At 40.1% G+C, this 16,560-nt stretch overlaps 1 protein-coding gene across 2 annotated transcripts; it reads right to left on the bottom strand.

The window, feature by feature from the left end:
- Nucleotides 1-447: 447 nt before the first annotated feature.
- On the bottom strand, nt 448-15,546 carry si:busm1-163l24.3. 2 transcript variants are annotated; one of them, XM_041173656.1, is made up of 6 exons: nt 15,441-15,546; nt 13,352-13,532; nt 9,608-9,711; nt 4,752-7,985; nt 2,688-2,899; nt 448-856 (listed from the first exon to the last, which is right to left on the bottom strand). In XM_041173656.1, the coding sequence occupies exons 2-6, from the start codon at nt 13,524-13,526 to the stop codon at nt 787-789; spliced, it is 3,795 nt and encodes a 1,264-aa protein (XP_041029590.1). In that variant the 5' UTR covers nt 13,527-13,532; nt 15,441-15,546; the 3' UTR covers nt 448-786. The 2 variants fall into 2 exon arrangements, with proteins under 2 accessions (XP_041029590.1, XP_041029591.1); XM_041173657.1 differs by lacking the exon at nt 15,441-15,546 and adding an exon at nt 15,172-15,190.
- Between the last annotated feature and the right edge of the window lie 1,014 nt (nt 15,547-16,560).

Below are 16,560 nucleotides of genomic sequence, written 5' to 3'. Positions count from 1 at the left end.
CAAATTTCTTAATTGCGCATTTCTAAGTTTTTTTAAGTTCTAATATTACAGTTTCTATAATTCCATATTAATTCCCTCTTTTATTTTGCTGCTGAATTTAAAAATAAAATACACCTATTTGTCTTTCACTCTTTATTACATCCTGGTTCAATAATTTTGTGCTTTGCTTGATGATATCGACGCTGCAGATCCTCTTTTGAATCTGGCGTCAATTCAATGTTGAAAGAAATCCATGGCACTCTGCAGAGCTCGTTAATCTTTACGGACAGTGTCAGTGGAAAGCATTGTTGCTTTGTGCTGATTGCAAACTCCACACCACAATGCAATTCTAAAGCTTTGTCATTAGTTTCCAAATCGCTCTTGCCATCCATCTGACTCCTTATTTAAGACGAGTTTGTTTTTTCCTCCATGATTTGTATCTTTTCTAAATAAGTGATTCACAAGCAATTTTTGGGAATAGTGCTATATTACAAATTTAATTTCAGAACTCAGTAAAATTAGTCATTTGTCATTGTCCGTGTAAAACACAGTCTAAACTACTGGGAATGATGTTTAACTCCTTTTGAATCCAGCATTTGGGAATCCTAAACAATCTCTGCAAAAAGCAGGATAAAAGCCATTTGTTTTGTACAACTTTTCTCCTCCACATGTTAGACTTGCTTTCCTTGACATCTCAATTATCCTTAAATAGCAGATTTAAAGAAAAAACAGAATGCAATAAGCCTGTAATAGAATATGTACATTAATAATGCCACCTCCACTGATTTTGGTATTGTACTTATGACTTCATTGAAGGCCATGTTTCTCCAAAGCTGTCAAAACATTCTTCAGATAACTTGAGTCTGGGTAACCATGCCTGTAAAGCAACCAAGTGTTTTTTTTTTAGGAATTTTGTTCAAAATCAGTGTTTTAAAGTATTAATTGGTTACTGACTAAATAGTTTTTGAAAAGAGCAGCAGCACCATATTTTATTACTTTGTTCCAACATGCTAATAAAGTACAGTGCTATGATTCAATTGAATTAATGGCTCAATGATTTATCCCTCTCTAGACCATTAAGTCATTTAAAGGTCACTTTGTAAGAAATTTATTGCTGCTGCACTTGTTTACAAGGTTCGAACTCCCATCAGTGGTTTGGCTGACCAATCATCAGATTTTAGTGGTTTGCACCATATGAAGTGGCCAAGCAGAGCCAAGCAGCGTACCTTACATTTCACTTTTTTCCCCCTTCTGCTGTCCTGGATGTGGCTGCCAACCTGAAATGTTGACCCTACTTTCTTTACTCCAACTAGATGCTGTCTGACTTGATTTCCAACAAGTTGGTTTTATTTTTGGATTTACAGCCACTGGTGTTTTGTTTTAATTCTGATATTCCTTCCCTGGAATGCCCACCTTTTAATTCTGTTCTTCAGGATTTCAATGTCTTTTTTACTTTGTTTCCCATATTTGGTCACGTCTCTGCTGAAATTCCCCCACAGCCAAAAATTCTGATTCTATACTTGTTTCGGATCAACCTATGATAGCATAACTCCATGCTATTCCGTATTTCTTGCATTTCTCTTCCTTGACCTCTCTTCACCAGCACTGGCACTTCCTATTTGAGCTGTCCTAGTCCATATCTTCACCTTAGCTGGTGCTAAACTTTTTTTCTTTTCTGGCAAAGGGGTCAGCAAGCTTCAACAAATGATACCAGTACCCCCTCTGGATATTTTATTTTCTGATCCAGCCCTTTTTGCTCTGTTTTCACTATCCATACAATGGATATCTGACTCTAGGTTCTCACTGCCATACCTTTATACATCCCTCTCCCCACCATCTCAATATATTTTGAGCTCTACACAATGCTGAGTGCTTCCTTCATCTCTCTGCTCACATTTTTAGGGCAGTGTCCTTTTCCATTTGCTCCACCACCTGTCACAGCATACCCTTTATCTGATCTTCACCAATTCTTGTTCCACATGGGCCTCTCTGTTTGGCCTCTAACTCCCTCAGATTTTTTTCATTGGAATCAGCTTCTCACTCTAACCTGCCTCCCTCTGAACTTGTAAAATGCCATTCTCTGGTTCAACCCTGTCATTCGTATGAAAGCCACTAAGACGGAATGCAAACTCCAACAGCACCTTTAACCTTCCCTGGATCATGACACTAATGCTGAACATCAAGCCATCATTTCCTTGACCATTACTGACCTCCATCTCTGGAGATTCTGTGCCCCAACCCCACACGTACCTCCTTTTCATGATCCACAAACAGCACTGTCCTGGTAGACCAAAAGCAAAATTGTGCAGAAGCAGCTTTGAATTGTAAACAAATGCAGTGTTTAAATAGCAAATGAATGTGGTTGGTTGATGGAGGTTATAATCCTATGAACATTCCTCCTTGACATGCTGAGCAGGTCCTCACTTTAATGTCTCATCCAAAAGAAAGCTATTCTGATGCAGCATTTTCTCTGCAGTATCAAGCTCAAGGCCCAGAGGGGGGTTTGAATCTACAATAGCTATTTAAAATTAAGGATTTAATGAATATGCACAGGGAAGCCTGATCCAGCAGCTTAGACACAAAATCAAATACAATTGTAACACAGGTTTACTACCTTTGATATTTTTGGTGCACTGGTCAATATTTTTGTATTGAACTTGTTCTCAGAATAAAAAAACAACCATACTAGGTTTGAGGAAAAGACTTACTCAGATCTTCCTCCAGTTATCTTTGTTTTATGAGGAATGTCATTCCATGTCACTTGTGGCAATCCTGAGGGAGCTGATACTATTTTGAAGGTCAGACCTCTGTTAAAGGCTTCTATTAACAATTTTAAGATCTTCTTTCCTTTACAATTGTCCGGCAAATAGGCTTTAAACAAACCTCCTGTAAATGTTTCTCCTGGGTTTGGATCACATCCCTTTAAAAGAGAAAAAAACAAGAATTCTTTCCAGTTCTGATGAAAGGTGACAACCCATAACATTAACTCTGTTCCTCTCTCAGTAGATGCTTCCTGACTTGCTGAGTAATTCCAGCAAGTTCTCTTATTTTAGCTTTACAATACCACAGTGTTTTGCTTTTGCAGCAGATTTTTAGTTAACTGAACTATGATTATCAATGCCCTAGGGTAACCATTGACCAGAAACTGAACTGGACTAGCCATATAAGTACTATGGCTACAAGAGCAGGTCAGAGGCTGGGTATTCTGTGGTGAGTAGCTCCTCTCCTGACTCCCCAAAGCCTGTCCACTAACTACGTCATAAGTCAGGAGTGTGATGGAAAACTCTCCACTTGCCTGGATGAGTGCAGCTTCCGCAACACAAGAAGCTTGAACCATCCAGCACCTTAAGTGTTCACTCCCTCCACCACTGATGCACAGCGGTAATATACACCATTTACAAGGCGCACTGCAGGAATTCACTAAGCGTTCTTTGACAGCACTTTCCAAACCTGCAAATGCTCCCTTCTAGAAGGACATGGACAGCAGACACATGGGAACACCAACATGTGGCCCTTCTGAGCCTCACACCATCCTGATTTGGGGCTTTACTGCTGTTCCTCAACTGTCGAGTCAAAAACCTGTAACTCCCTTTGAACCTACATGCACCAGATGAACTGCAGTTCAAAAAGGCAGGTTGCCACCACCTTTATTAAGGGCAATTAGGGATGGGTAATAAATGCTGGCCTTGCCAGCAATGCTCTCATCACATGGGAAAGAAAATGTTTAAAAAATTGTCATCAGCATTTTTATTCAATTACTCCAGAAATTACAGGGATTTCATTTTTTGAAGATGTGCTCTTGTCTTACTGGAATCCACAACCACTCTTGTACTGCACAGCTAGCAAACAGAAACTACCTCAGATGAAAAATGGTACTATTCAAAAAGAAAAGCTGATTAAGAAAGCTTATTTTTCCACAGATTCATTAAATCAGAGATTGTATTCAAAACAACAAAAGGAAAATTCACAGCGACCATAAACTCAGCTCTGGGCCACACAGGAGCAGCTATCTTTAGAATGTGCCTTCTAAATATCGGTTAGATCTTGGGGGCTGGGATTGAAGCCAAAGGAGGTTAAAGAAAAGGAGAAATGTAATATTCACTATCATTCTTTTACACTCAGTCAAAATCTATGCCTCAAGCTGCTGTCTCCAGGGACTGAAGTGAAGAGAACTCACTTTGAATTCGACTTGTTCAAGGTATCATGTTTCTTTGCCTGGGACTTTTAAAATCTGTGTCTTACCGTTGACTTAACGAAAGTGTAACTACGAGTTAGATTGATTTGGGGGATTTATAAGTTATCATTGTAGCAATTTGTAGATCTATGTATGTATTTAAAATCATTTCTCCTTATTAATAAATGTTTAATTAAGACTTGGTGGTCTTATTACCTCTGAATTCAAGGTATGCACCTTGAAATTTATGCAAATTGAAAATTAGTTGTGACAGTTGTTTCGACTTTTCCTCTGGGATCTGAACAACTCAACATTTACCATCTGTTGTGTCATAACATTAAATGTTAAGACTTTAACAGAATTAACACAGCATATGCCCAATTAATGATTTATATGCACTAACTTTCTCTGAACTCCTACCTAGACTGGCCATCTGTCAGTAGGCATTCCTCAAAAAAGAAAGGCTAAGTTTGGTTTCCAATATTGGTGGCACCAGTCAAACTGGAAGCAAAATTTGACTAAAACAATACAAGGCCCACCAGTCGCCCATTACTACAACAAATGATTTAGTTCTTCTTAATGAGGCCAAACTACTTACCCTTTGAATACCATCAGGGATCTTATAGGTTATTTTCAAAGTCAGGTCTTTGTAAAATCCATCTAAACTAATGTTCAAAGTTGTCCAATCCATGCTACCCAGACACCAGCTTTCATTTCTAATTGAGGGAACCATTTGATTACATGCTGGGCAAAATGATTGTAAATTTGTGTAACACTCCTCACACGAACCATGACCACAATCCAACTTTAATAACCGAGCACTTTTCTTACAGCCACTGCAAGACTTGGCTGATTTGTTTAGTTCTTGTGCATCCAATCCTATGGCTGGACCTCTGGGTTGATTTTGCTGAGAATTTCTCGAAGTTTTCCTTTCTTGTGAAACTGTCAAATTGCTCTCATCTTGCTGCTGCGAATATTTTTCTTGTGATTGGTCTCCTGAATTTGTAGCTGACTCAGAAGCATGTGGACCATCTCTATTTAGTTGTGACCCTGCTGTACTAGTGTAAGAAAATATTGGTAATGACTGTGCGCCACTGTCATGTTTATTGCAATGCAAGCTGTCTTCTCTAGTGTACCAATGGCTTTCCTTCACCACCTTGTTGGCTGTAAAATGGAATTTATCAGGCAATGCCTTCTTTGCTTTGACTCCCTCTCCATCTCCAATGTGCCTGATCACCTTCTGACTTTTATAATCACCCTGATCATGAAACCCCAAACCACTGTATTCATCAAAAGCTTTTGGTGATTTCTTCTGATCCATAAGTAGATTGTGTTCCTGCCTTGAATTTGAGGCACGGCCATCGTTCTCATTTGAATACTTCTGATTCTTTGGACTCTCCCCCTCTTCCATGTCTGGCTGAGAATTACAATTCTTTTTGGGATTTCCTGCTCCCTTCCTGTGACCTATAGCTTCAGTAAACACTCGATCCGTCTGAAATACAAGATGCTCTTTTGTTTTTGCACCTTTTTTTGGACTGGTCTCATCCACGAGGTGTACTGGAGTCTCAAAGCCATTTGGCTTCCTACCACCATGACAATCCTGCTTCAATGATGAAGAATGTGCTGTAAATTCGCTAAGGTCCTTTCCCTCTGTACCTTTGAAGGTTTCTGTGCCAATGAATGAGCATGGATTAGAAGCTGAGATGGACACTATATCTGTTGAGGAAAATGGACCCTTTAACTTGGACTTAAAGGTTTCTATTACTTTCGTGCAATGTTCATATGTGGCAATAATTTTGAAACCTGTCTGTGCCATAATGAATTTTACTTCTGGAAACTTATTTTTCAGACAGTTGTACCACTGCTCCACTGCTTTCTGACTGTAGTCCTCAATGCCGAGGTCTGTGTATGGAAGGAATTGTTGAACCAAATGTTTCATTACCAATGTATAAAGTGACAAAATGTCCTGCTTGGCAGCTGTGATATTGGCTTTATTAAATGCTGTTAATTTTAAGACTGTTATATCTCCCTGAATCTGTTCATTCATCACAACTTCAGTTTTGGTACCAATGCTTCTAATGGAAGAATCATAGATGTCCTTCAGGTAAGACCATACAACTGACTCTATTGGAAACTCTTGAGTAATGTGCACTTGTTCAACAGGATTGATTTTGGGTACTCCCTGGAAACTGTTGCTAACTTCTCTGGAATGCTTTGATTTTAAATATTCAGAAAAGCTGCTGGTTCTTCTCAGTGATGGTTTGGCTGGACGACCTTCTGAACCTTTGGGAGGAGTCACAGACTGGAGTGTCTGTATGTTGCCTAGTAGGTCTCCCTGGTGAAAGAGGGTACCTGCTGATGTTTCAAAGTGATATGGCTTGATAGGACCATGTGATTTGTTACTTTTGGCATATTGGAAAAAATTGTCTCCTTTATTTGTACCAACAATTGAAGAGTCTTCGTGTCCCTTGAACAGAATGTCATCATCTATTTTGTCAGGACTTTTAAATTCGTTGGACTGACCACTTAATACAGAAAAGTCTTTGCACGTCTTAAGAGAGTCTTCCCTAGTTTTGTTGGGTACAACAGACTCCCCTCTTCCACCAGTTAATGCTCTGTCAGCAGAAGTAAACATCTCATTGTCAATCATATGGTGCCTGGCTTTTTGCTGCATTTCTGAATTCAACTGATACTCGGTATCCTGTGGACTAGTCTCAACACTAAGGCCTGTCATTAAGTTATCAGCTGCATGTGGAATCCAATCGCTTTCAGCTAGTCTCCTCCCTGCCTGCAAAGGACTGACTTTTTCCTGTAGACCGCTGAAGGTTGGAGCCAATTTGTGATCTTTTCTGGCATCTGCCTTTGAGACTCCTAAAAATTCACTGCCATCAAATTCTTGCAGGGGCTGAGGTATACTACTGATACTAGCCCGACGACTTTCAGAGTCTCTTCTTGAAGCTGGATGTTTTCCTTTTTGAGATCTTGCTGCCAGTTCTTCCTTTAAATCCTGTAGATATTTCTTAGCTAGAGAGCAATCATCTGAAGTGCCTATTAGGTAAAAATTGTTTATGTTTTCACTGAAATTTATTTTGGGGAACTGCACCTGAAGGCTTGCATAGATATTCTGTAGGACAGTGATATCAGAAGCTATATCTTTCTTGTCAATCTGTTCCTTGCGGAGCCTGAACTCAAAGTCCTGGTAGAGTTTAGAAAGTTCTTGATGTGCTTGGAACAGTGATGCTTTGCTGTCTGGACAATCAGAAGACTCTTGTAAAATTAAGGTGGTGATGTCTTCATTGGTAAAATCCAACATCTTCACAGGGTGCTGATGCAGAATATTTTGATACCTGTCTTTACAAAATTTCTGAATATACCCATAAATATCAGAATCCATCAATAAAATGTAATCTTCAAAATTCCTCGTCTGTATCTCACTGCCTTGTTGCAGGTCGGCGTCTCTTCCAACACCACCATGCGCAAATCCTTGCAATTCTAGATGCTCCCCCTTGGCACTGGAGTCTGCATTTGATTTCCGAGCAGCTTTTTTAATGCTGTTTGACCTACCTAAAGTACTGCTTTGTGAGCTATTGTGATGGCGCTGCTCATTTTCATAAGAGTCACTGTTGGTTTGGTTGGGATTTAAATTGAGCAAATGATGAATTCCTCCACTCAGTTCCTGTATGGCTGAAAACGTTCCAGAAACGTTGCACTGTTCTGCTTTCTGATCAAAGTTAAAGTGGATATCTCTGTGTGTCTTCTGAAAATGGCTCATTAATCTTTTTCCTCCTAGAAGTTTTCCATAATCTATTGTCATAGAAACATGGCAGATGACCTGTGAGAAAATTTAAAAGAAAACATATATTAGTCACATTCTAAGACATGTAATTTGGGCCTGAAAATATTTATCTGTACATGCAAAATAAATACTGGTGGTAACCATGCCCCTTTATTTGAATTGATGCAATTTGATGAAATGTTTAATCAAAGGAATGTATTCTGCTGACCCCTCTCAAACAAAATTGATATTTAGCAGAGAGTCAAAGAGAAACCATAAATATTTGGAGAAGTATACAGTTGCATGGAAAAGAAGGTAACTTTATATTACCCAATATTAAATACAAATGGATACTGTGAATATCTTATATAAGTCCCCCTATGAAGTCTCAAAATCCCTCCAAAAATGGGGGTTACTTATACACCAAGTATAAAAGTGAACTGCTGGCGTAGGTGTGAATGGTCACTACCTTTGTCATTCACTACATAGGATCTGTTCTATGTGGGCTTTGCAACACAGCCCACATCGCCTGCTTGATCCCTTGAGCCCAGTTATAAACTATCATTGAGTCAAACATCCATTTGTGGGGTGAAAAATTGAGGCTGAATACTTATGCGAGCAATGCAAAACATTATTTTTGGGGCTAAAAAAAATGAGGTTGTCTTGTATGCCAGGTCAACATTTACTCTATGATCTGTGGTATGTATATAAACATTAACAGATAAGTGCTGTAATGTATTGTTGTATAATCGTGAATATTTGTAATAAAATTCAATGAAGGCCTCTAGTCAATCTCCTGTCCTGCATTCTGTCCTTAATTTGATGGTTGTAGTATAAATTGCTATATCCAAATTTCTCTCTCCATGTAACATCCTCATTGTGCACAGCTTGCTAAATATGGCTCAAGCCACAATAGCACTATGGAACAAGACACGGAGGCAGGTCCCAAGAACTACTTCAGCCAGTATGGAGATTGAACCTGTGTGTTGGCGTTAACCTGCATGCTGCACCACACTCTAGCTAACTAAGCTAATCAACTCCTTTATCCACATTTACAATGGAAAATGTCTCTGGCACATTGCAGCACTTAGGCTGGGGAGAGGTTGTAATTACAGCATCATAGATATCCAATTGCAGTTTGCATTATAGATGTAGACAGAGGAATATATAACTTTAAAAAATGATAGTGTGCACAATAAATTTTTTGATAGATGTAAAATGGCATCCTTTGTGACCTCACTTAATTCAACAACAAAAAGTAACAGTGTAACAAATTTAGCAGCAGTCATCATGCAAGATACCCACAACCACAGTCACAATTTCACAATTGCTTGTAAAGGAGGCTCCAGTTTTATTTCATAAGCCACTGTGTAACGGAAATCAGAAAAATTGCATTAGAGTATCTTGCTTCTCACAAACATTTGCAAGTATATTTGCTATTTAGCATCTAATTGCTGTAATAAAAGTGTCACATTTACTGGAAAGGTATGGAACATTTCTGCTGAATGTGTTGCACTCATTACAAGTAAAATGTGCTTCAGAGGATTGTACCCTAGATGCAAAATCAAAACCTTTAGTTTGCACATCACAAGTAATCACCATCATATGGTGACACATGATCATAAAATATGTAAAGAATACAGTAGACTTTGAGAATATCCAAATATTTCATCAGTTACCTGATCAACTTTGATCTCAGTACAAGCAGGTTCTACTTTTAGTTTATGATGCTTCCCATTAATTTCAAGAACGTGATTTCCAACTCGGAGAATCCGTTGAGCCACTGAGTAAGGAACAGAAAAGATCTGTTACAGTTAAAACTAAGTCTACATGTACTGAAATTGTCAGCTATTAACTAGACGACTAAATAGGATGTCTCAAGTAGACATTTGTGTCCCTCTCATCCTAGGACCCATTATTCCTTGAGAAGGACATATCTCACTTCCCTCTAAAACCACCAATACTTTAGGCAATTCCTGAAGAGCAAAGATGATGCCTGACTTCTTTTCTCCAACTTCAACCCACCTTAAAGCTTACTCTCCTGTTCCTTCCACACACAAATATCCAATAAACAGCGTGCAGCGCAAACTGGTTTCCATCCATTCAGTTGCCTCTGTTGCTCCTCCTTTTTCCCCACTACACCATGACTTTTCCTAGAATTCACCCTCTGCCTGTGCCTATATCTAGTTTCTCCCCTGAACATTTTATGCCCTCTCCAAGCTCATCTCATCCATGACATCCACCTCCTATTCCCAAGATGCAATTCCCACTTCAACCCCTGACCACCCAACTTCCTTTCCTGGCCCCCTGCTGGGTGACATTGTAAGCAGTCTTCACTCTACAGTTACGTTTCCTCCCTCCATCACCCTCTTGCTAAAACAGAACACCTGTCACCTCTTTCCTTGCAACCTCTGACCCTTCTAGATTTCCTGGGAATCTCTGGCACGATTGTCAATTTCTAATTCCACTCCTAAATTTGTGTCAATCTGTCCAACAACTCCACGTTTGAATCTCTCCAATCAGCTTTCTTGCATTACCTCAGGAACAAAACAGCCCTAAGCAAAGTCACGAATGACATCCTCCTGCAGTCATGGTGCATTATCATTCCTTGTCTTCCTTGACCATTCTGCAGACTTGGACCTATTCTACATCATTCTTGACCAAAATCTCTAGAGTTGTCCAGTTCAGTGATATTACCCTTGCATGGTCCCGTTCTTACCAGTTCGATCAGAGTCAGACTATCTCCTGCAATGGCTTATCATCTGACCCCTGTGGAGTATCCTGTGAATGTAACCGTGGCTCTTTCCTCTTCCCCAGCTCTATGCTGCTGCTTGGTTATATCACATGCAGCCATGGGGGCCAGCTTCCCCATATATGCTGATCTCACCCAGCACTACCATTCCACCACCACCTCTCTTGCCACCACTTCCATCCCTCTCTCCGGACCCTATCTCAGGCTGAACCAGGCTGTTTACAGCTTCAACATCCTACTTAACCCTGAACTGAGTTTTTCATCCCATGTCCTCCCCAACACAAGGACCAACAACCTCCACCTCTGTAATAATCCCCACATCTGCCCTGCATCAATCCAGCTGCACCTGAAATCCTAATCCAGCCTTTTGTCACCTCCAGGCTCGATGTTCTCCTGGTCAACTCCAAGGCAAGGCAAAAAAAGGACAAAACAAATGTTGCATTCTGCTGCCAAATCTGAGCAACCCATGTGCTGAAAGGTTTAGTGGTTTTTCCACTTTGAAACAATACAACACAATGGTATCTTACTGCAGCTGTAAGAATGCAAGGCTTATAATAAAGAAATTAATTCAGTCACCAATATCGCAAGATTGGCAAATTGCATTCCACACACTATGGTGGCATTCATTGATTTAATTTCTTCAAATACTAAGGGTGGGATTTTCTGCACCCGCCCGCCACCGGGATCTTTTGGTCCCGCTGCAAGTCGATGGGCATCTGGCTGGGGCACCGCTTCTCCCGCAGTGGGTCTCGCCCGCGACAGGGCCAGAAAATTCCGGCCTAGATGTATAAGGGCAAGGGTATAGCACAATGCAGTCACAACTGGCCCATTCCAATCTCTGTTAAATATCTACCTGATGTATTGTTGAGTTTCTATTCAGATTTAGCACAATATGTACAAGGAATGAATGAGCGGAAGAATACGTCAGGTAGAGCGAAGTGAATTAAGATGAGGGGAATCTTATGTGCAGCATAACCACTGGTTAGATGGGCCGAATGGCCTGTTTCTGTGCTGTGAAATTCTATGTAACAGTGTCAGGCACAAAGTAACAAGTTTTAAAGAAATTTAACAGGGCACTGCAAGTAGGGAACAAAACTAGGTTAAGATGAATGCTCATAACATGTGATAAACATTTTCCAAGTTTCAAAGGCAGGTTAAAGACAGGGCTGGATCTAATTTGTCACTGTCAATTTAATCAAAACTATCACACTGATTGGCTCTAGGCTGTAAAACAATTTTAAAAATTAATCTCACAATTAAAAATGTATAATTTTATTTAATCCTATTTCCAGTCACCTATTTAATTGATGCCATTATCACCAGCCTTGCTACATATTTGAGGTTTGGCGGTGGCATAGTAGTATTGTCACTGGACTAGTATTCTAGAGACCCTGGGATAATGCCCTGGGTTTGAATCCCACCATGGCAGGTGGTGAAACTTGAATTCAACAAAAATCTAGAATTAAAGGTCTGATGACCATGATATCATTGCTGATTGTCAGGAAAACTCATCTGGTTCACTAATCCCCTTCAGGGAAGGAAATCTGCTGTCCTTGCCTGGTCTGGCCTACATGTGACTCCAGACCCACAGCAATATGGTTGACTCTTAAATGCCCTCTGAACAAGGGCAATTAGGGATGGGCAATAAATGCTGGCCTGTCCAGCAATGCCCACATCCCATGAATGAATATATTTAAAAAAACTATTCCAGCTGTTATGGTAGGTGGAAACAATATCAATATTTTTTTTCAATTGTTTGCTAATAATGTTTGTCTTGTCTTTACTTTTAGCAGGTGATTATTTGTCTGCTAAGACAAGGGTTCATTATAAGTTGGATAAATAACTAGAAGCAGCATTGGTGGTTATATGTGTTAGAATTAACAGCATAATACAGAGACAGTGAAAGATACTCTAAAATTGCTTACTCGAAAATTAAGGAGAAAGTAATGGAAAGTTACCCTAAAAGTCATTTCTAACCTTAGTGTCCTGTTCTGGGCCAGCTCACTCATCTTACACTATCCCTCCCAGGAGGGCAAATGTCTAGAAACTCTTCTAAGAAACACTGACCTCATTACTCAGAATCAACATTTGTTTAAAAATTACAGTCCACTCCTTGTAATTCAAAGTTGCTTAATTTGAATTATCTGATCATTCAAATTCAACCTATATATAAAAATGCCCCCTTTGCTGTTTCATTAAAATTGCTTAATTTATAGAACTGGATAATTCAAATTTTATTCATGCAAAAACTGACAGAATTAATAGATTAAAAAACTGATCTGTCTTTACAATTCATAATCAAAATTCCAATACCATCAAAGGCTTCTTCAGCTGATGATCTTCGTAAAGGTCTGGGGTCTAGATCAGTAGAAAGAAAAGGAACTGTGAGAGCGCTGAGATCCAGAAATAATGACTGGAAATGCAGAGTTCAGCACAAGAAAGGAAACCGGGAGGAAAAACCTAGGAAAGGAGGGAGACTGTCGAAGGTGGGAATGTGATACTGGGAGTGAACACCCGGGAGAGGAGAGGGCTGGTCAAAGGTGGGGAAAGAGAAACACTGCAGGTGGTATGAACAACACACCCAAAACCTTTTTTTTTCGCAGATTCCAAACATCTGCTCAAGTTCACCATACTTTAGCTGGCATTCTCTCATCTCTCTTTTCTGCTTTACCTTCTGCCTCTTCAAAGATAATGAGAGCAGACGCTGCTGACTCAGATGGGAACAGTATGTCGATTATCTCGCCTCCTCCATTCTTGGATCGTAAGAAATGAATCATAAGTTTGTCTTCAAGGCTCTGTTTTGAGATACGTGTGGGTAGAGCAGACACCTGGATGGTTCTATCCATTTTAAACTGCAAAGAAAACATTTTGTTAAAACCTAAAAGGAATGCAGTGGTTCCTGATATTACAAGCATGGCTACACTTTACAAGTACTTAATTAACTCTAAAGTGCTTTGGGTCACCATGAAGACACGAAATGCGCTATATCAATACAGGCTTTTCTCTTTCTGTCTTTTATTCAACATGGATTACGAGTTTTATCAAACAGAAGCAGATCCTTGAGGTGGGTTTGACATTTATGCAATTTTAGTGATGATTAAAATGTAATTGGTTTTAATTAAGGGGAAGGATTTCAAGGTTGACTATTTGCCAGTCAACTTGCAGTGAGGGACACTAGATACTATGCACAGAGATGTGGTAAGTACTGCCATTAAGTACTCTGGTGACCATAAAAAATTGGAGGACTCAAGTTGCATGTGACTCATTCTAGCATGCGGTCCTTTGACATATAATTACACCCTTAAGACATGAGAGATGTCGAGTCTCAGATATTTAGGATGCAGATGAGTTTTACCTGGATGGTGACAGGGATGAGGGGCTTCAGTTATGAGGAGAGGCTGGAAAAGTTAGGAGAGTTCTCCTTGAAACAGAGAAGGTTAAGAGGTGATCTAACAGAAGATTTCAAGGTGACAAGAGGTTTTGATAGAGTGGATAGGGGAAAAAGATTTCCTTTGGTGATTGGAACAATAACCAGGAGTCATGGGTTCAAATTCTGTGGAAGAAGATCTAGAGGGGAGATGAGGAGAATTTGCTTTTCGCTCAAGAATTGCCAGGATCTGGGATGCTCTAACTTTAAAAAGGAGTTGGACAGAACTTGAAGATGAAGAACTTTCAGGGCTCCAGCAACAAAAAAAGACTCACCACAACTGCTCCTTTAAAGGAGCATGATGGGTCAAATGGTCTCTTTTGTGCTGTGAATTTCTATGATTCTAAATGCAAGTTACAATGACTCAGACTTTAAAGATTCTCCTTCCAACTTTACGTTGGCATTTTGGGATGTGATCAAGATTATTCTATCTGGCAGGACTTGTTCCAACAGGACCTATGTATAAATTAAAAATAAGAACAGACAATGGTGAAATACATAGCAGGCCTGCCAAGAAGGCAAATGAATGCTGATGTTGATGAAGGCTCTCTGTTGTAAACATTGATCTCTTTTTGATGTGTTCTTTTTCTGGTAGATTTACAGTATTTATAATTTTTCTGTTGATGTAATTGTCTGTTTATCCCTGTCTTTAAATTAGCTGTGTGTAGTTAAATAGCTACAAAACTGTGAATCACTGCAATAATTGCTAATCCTGTTACACAGGCTTCTGAATCGGGCAGTGCAACAACATGTGTACTAAACTATTGTACGCACAATTTAGCAGAAGGGGGAGAGGGGAGACGTAAGCTATTTTAAAAATAAATTTAGCCCTTTTGTTCACCCGGGTTTGTAAAGTAGCTCAGATAAGCCAAGAACTCAATGCTGAGATTACAGGTTAATTACCACTATTCGATTGCAAAATTGTAATAACATCATAACTATCTGCAAGACAGGAAATACTCTTTTGCGGCACAGCCACCTCTTGAGTTGAACAAGACTTGAGGTCCATGCGCTTATACCAGTGGGTTGCTCCCCCCTTGCTCTGTGCGCTGGCGAGGCCTCACCCCTTCTCAGCAGGTCTATCTGTGCTTCAGTATAAAGATTACATTCATTATCAACACAAAGTCGGCTGTGCGCCATTGCCATTGTGCCAAACTGAAACTAAAGCTCGTCCCCTGCACCATGGGTGTCTCCACTTCCCTTTTGAAAAAGCTTTATTTTTATTTGCAGAAATATCATATTCCCTGCATCCCGCCCCGCGCCCGATCGAGTAAAGTTTCTGGGTGTTTTTAGTCAAACTTCTGCCAAAGTACGGAAGACATCAAATTCCTACCTCTGCTGCTGTGCATCTACCCCTCGCATCGGCATCCAAAAAAAAGAGGGGGTTGGGGGGGTGAAAATGTAAACGCAACTAGAATGGAACAATCGAAAGTGAAAGTATTTGAGATTCGAGGTTGAGACTGCCTGCTTACAGGCTCTCAAAGATCTCAATGGGAACAACTAGCACGCACACCCCCTCCCCCGCTTCTCCCCACCCCCTCAAAGATACGACTCGAAAGCACAAAATCCCTTCTGCAGACATAAACAACTTCAATTCTCTGTTAAAAACCGACTCTGTTTTATGTTGTAACTCTAAGGCGGTCCAAAAGCGTCATAAATAAGGATGTTCCTCTGACCTGCAAGGGGGACCTCTCTGGCACTGGAGGGCACAAGGCATTGACAGTAGAGTTTACCTACCCTGCAGTAAGCCACCAGAAACTGAAGATTCATCCCGTGGGGCCTGCTCTGAGCAACATGGGAGAAAAATCACAGTTGCTGGATAAAAAAAATGTGGTTTTTATTTTGTTTGTTCTGAATACTTTTGCCTCTTAGTTATAATAGGGTAGGGGAAGGCTATTTGATTGGGTGAGGCAGTTGAAGGTGGGAGGCCGCATGTGATGAACCCTCCAGGGATATATTCAACCAGAACTGGCATTCCGAATTGAGAGGTTGGGACAAAGAGATGAGGCACAAGAAGGAGGCAACTTGGCTTAACCCTACCACAGACAAAGTGATAGGTGACGGGACACATGCCTTAGATGAGGGGAGTGAAGGCATGGCAGCTAAATTTGCAGACGACATAATGATAGGTAGGAAAGTATGTCGTGAAGAGGGCATAAAGAGGTTGCAGACAGATATAGATAGGTTGAGTGAGTGGCAATAAATCTGGCAGATGGAGTATAATATAGGAAAATGTGCAATTGTTTACTTTGGCAGGAAGAATAAAAAGCAGAGTATTACATAAATAGAGAACGGCTGCAGAATTCCAAAGTGCAGAGGATTCTAGGTGTTCTAGTGTATGAGTCACAAAAAGTTAGAATGCAGGTACAGCAAGTAATTAAGAAGGCTAATGGGATGCTATCATTTATTATGAGAGGAATTGAACATAAAAGTAAAGATGTTATGTTTCAGTT

This window comes from Carcharodon carcharias, chromosome 23, assembly GCF_017639515.1.
Source record: "Carcharodon carcharias isolate sCarCar2 chromosome 23, sCarCar2.pri, whole genome shotgun sequence".
NCBI lineage: Eukaryota > Metazoa > Chordata > Chondrichthyes > Lamniformes > Lamnidae > Carcharodon > Carcharodon carcharias.
This window is presented reverse-complemented; position numbering and strand designations above follow the sequence as displayed.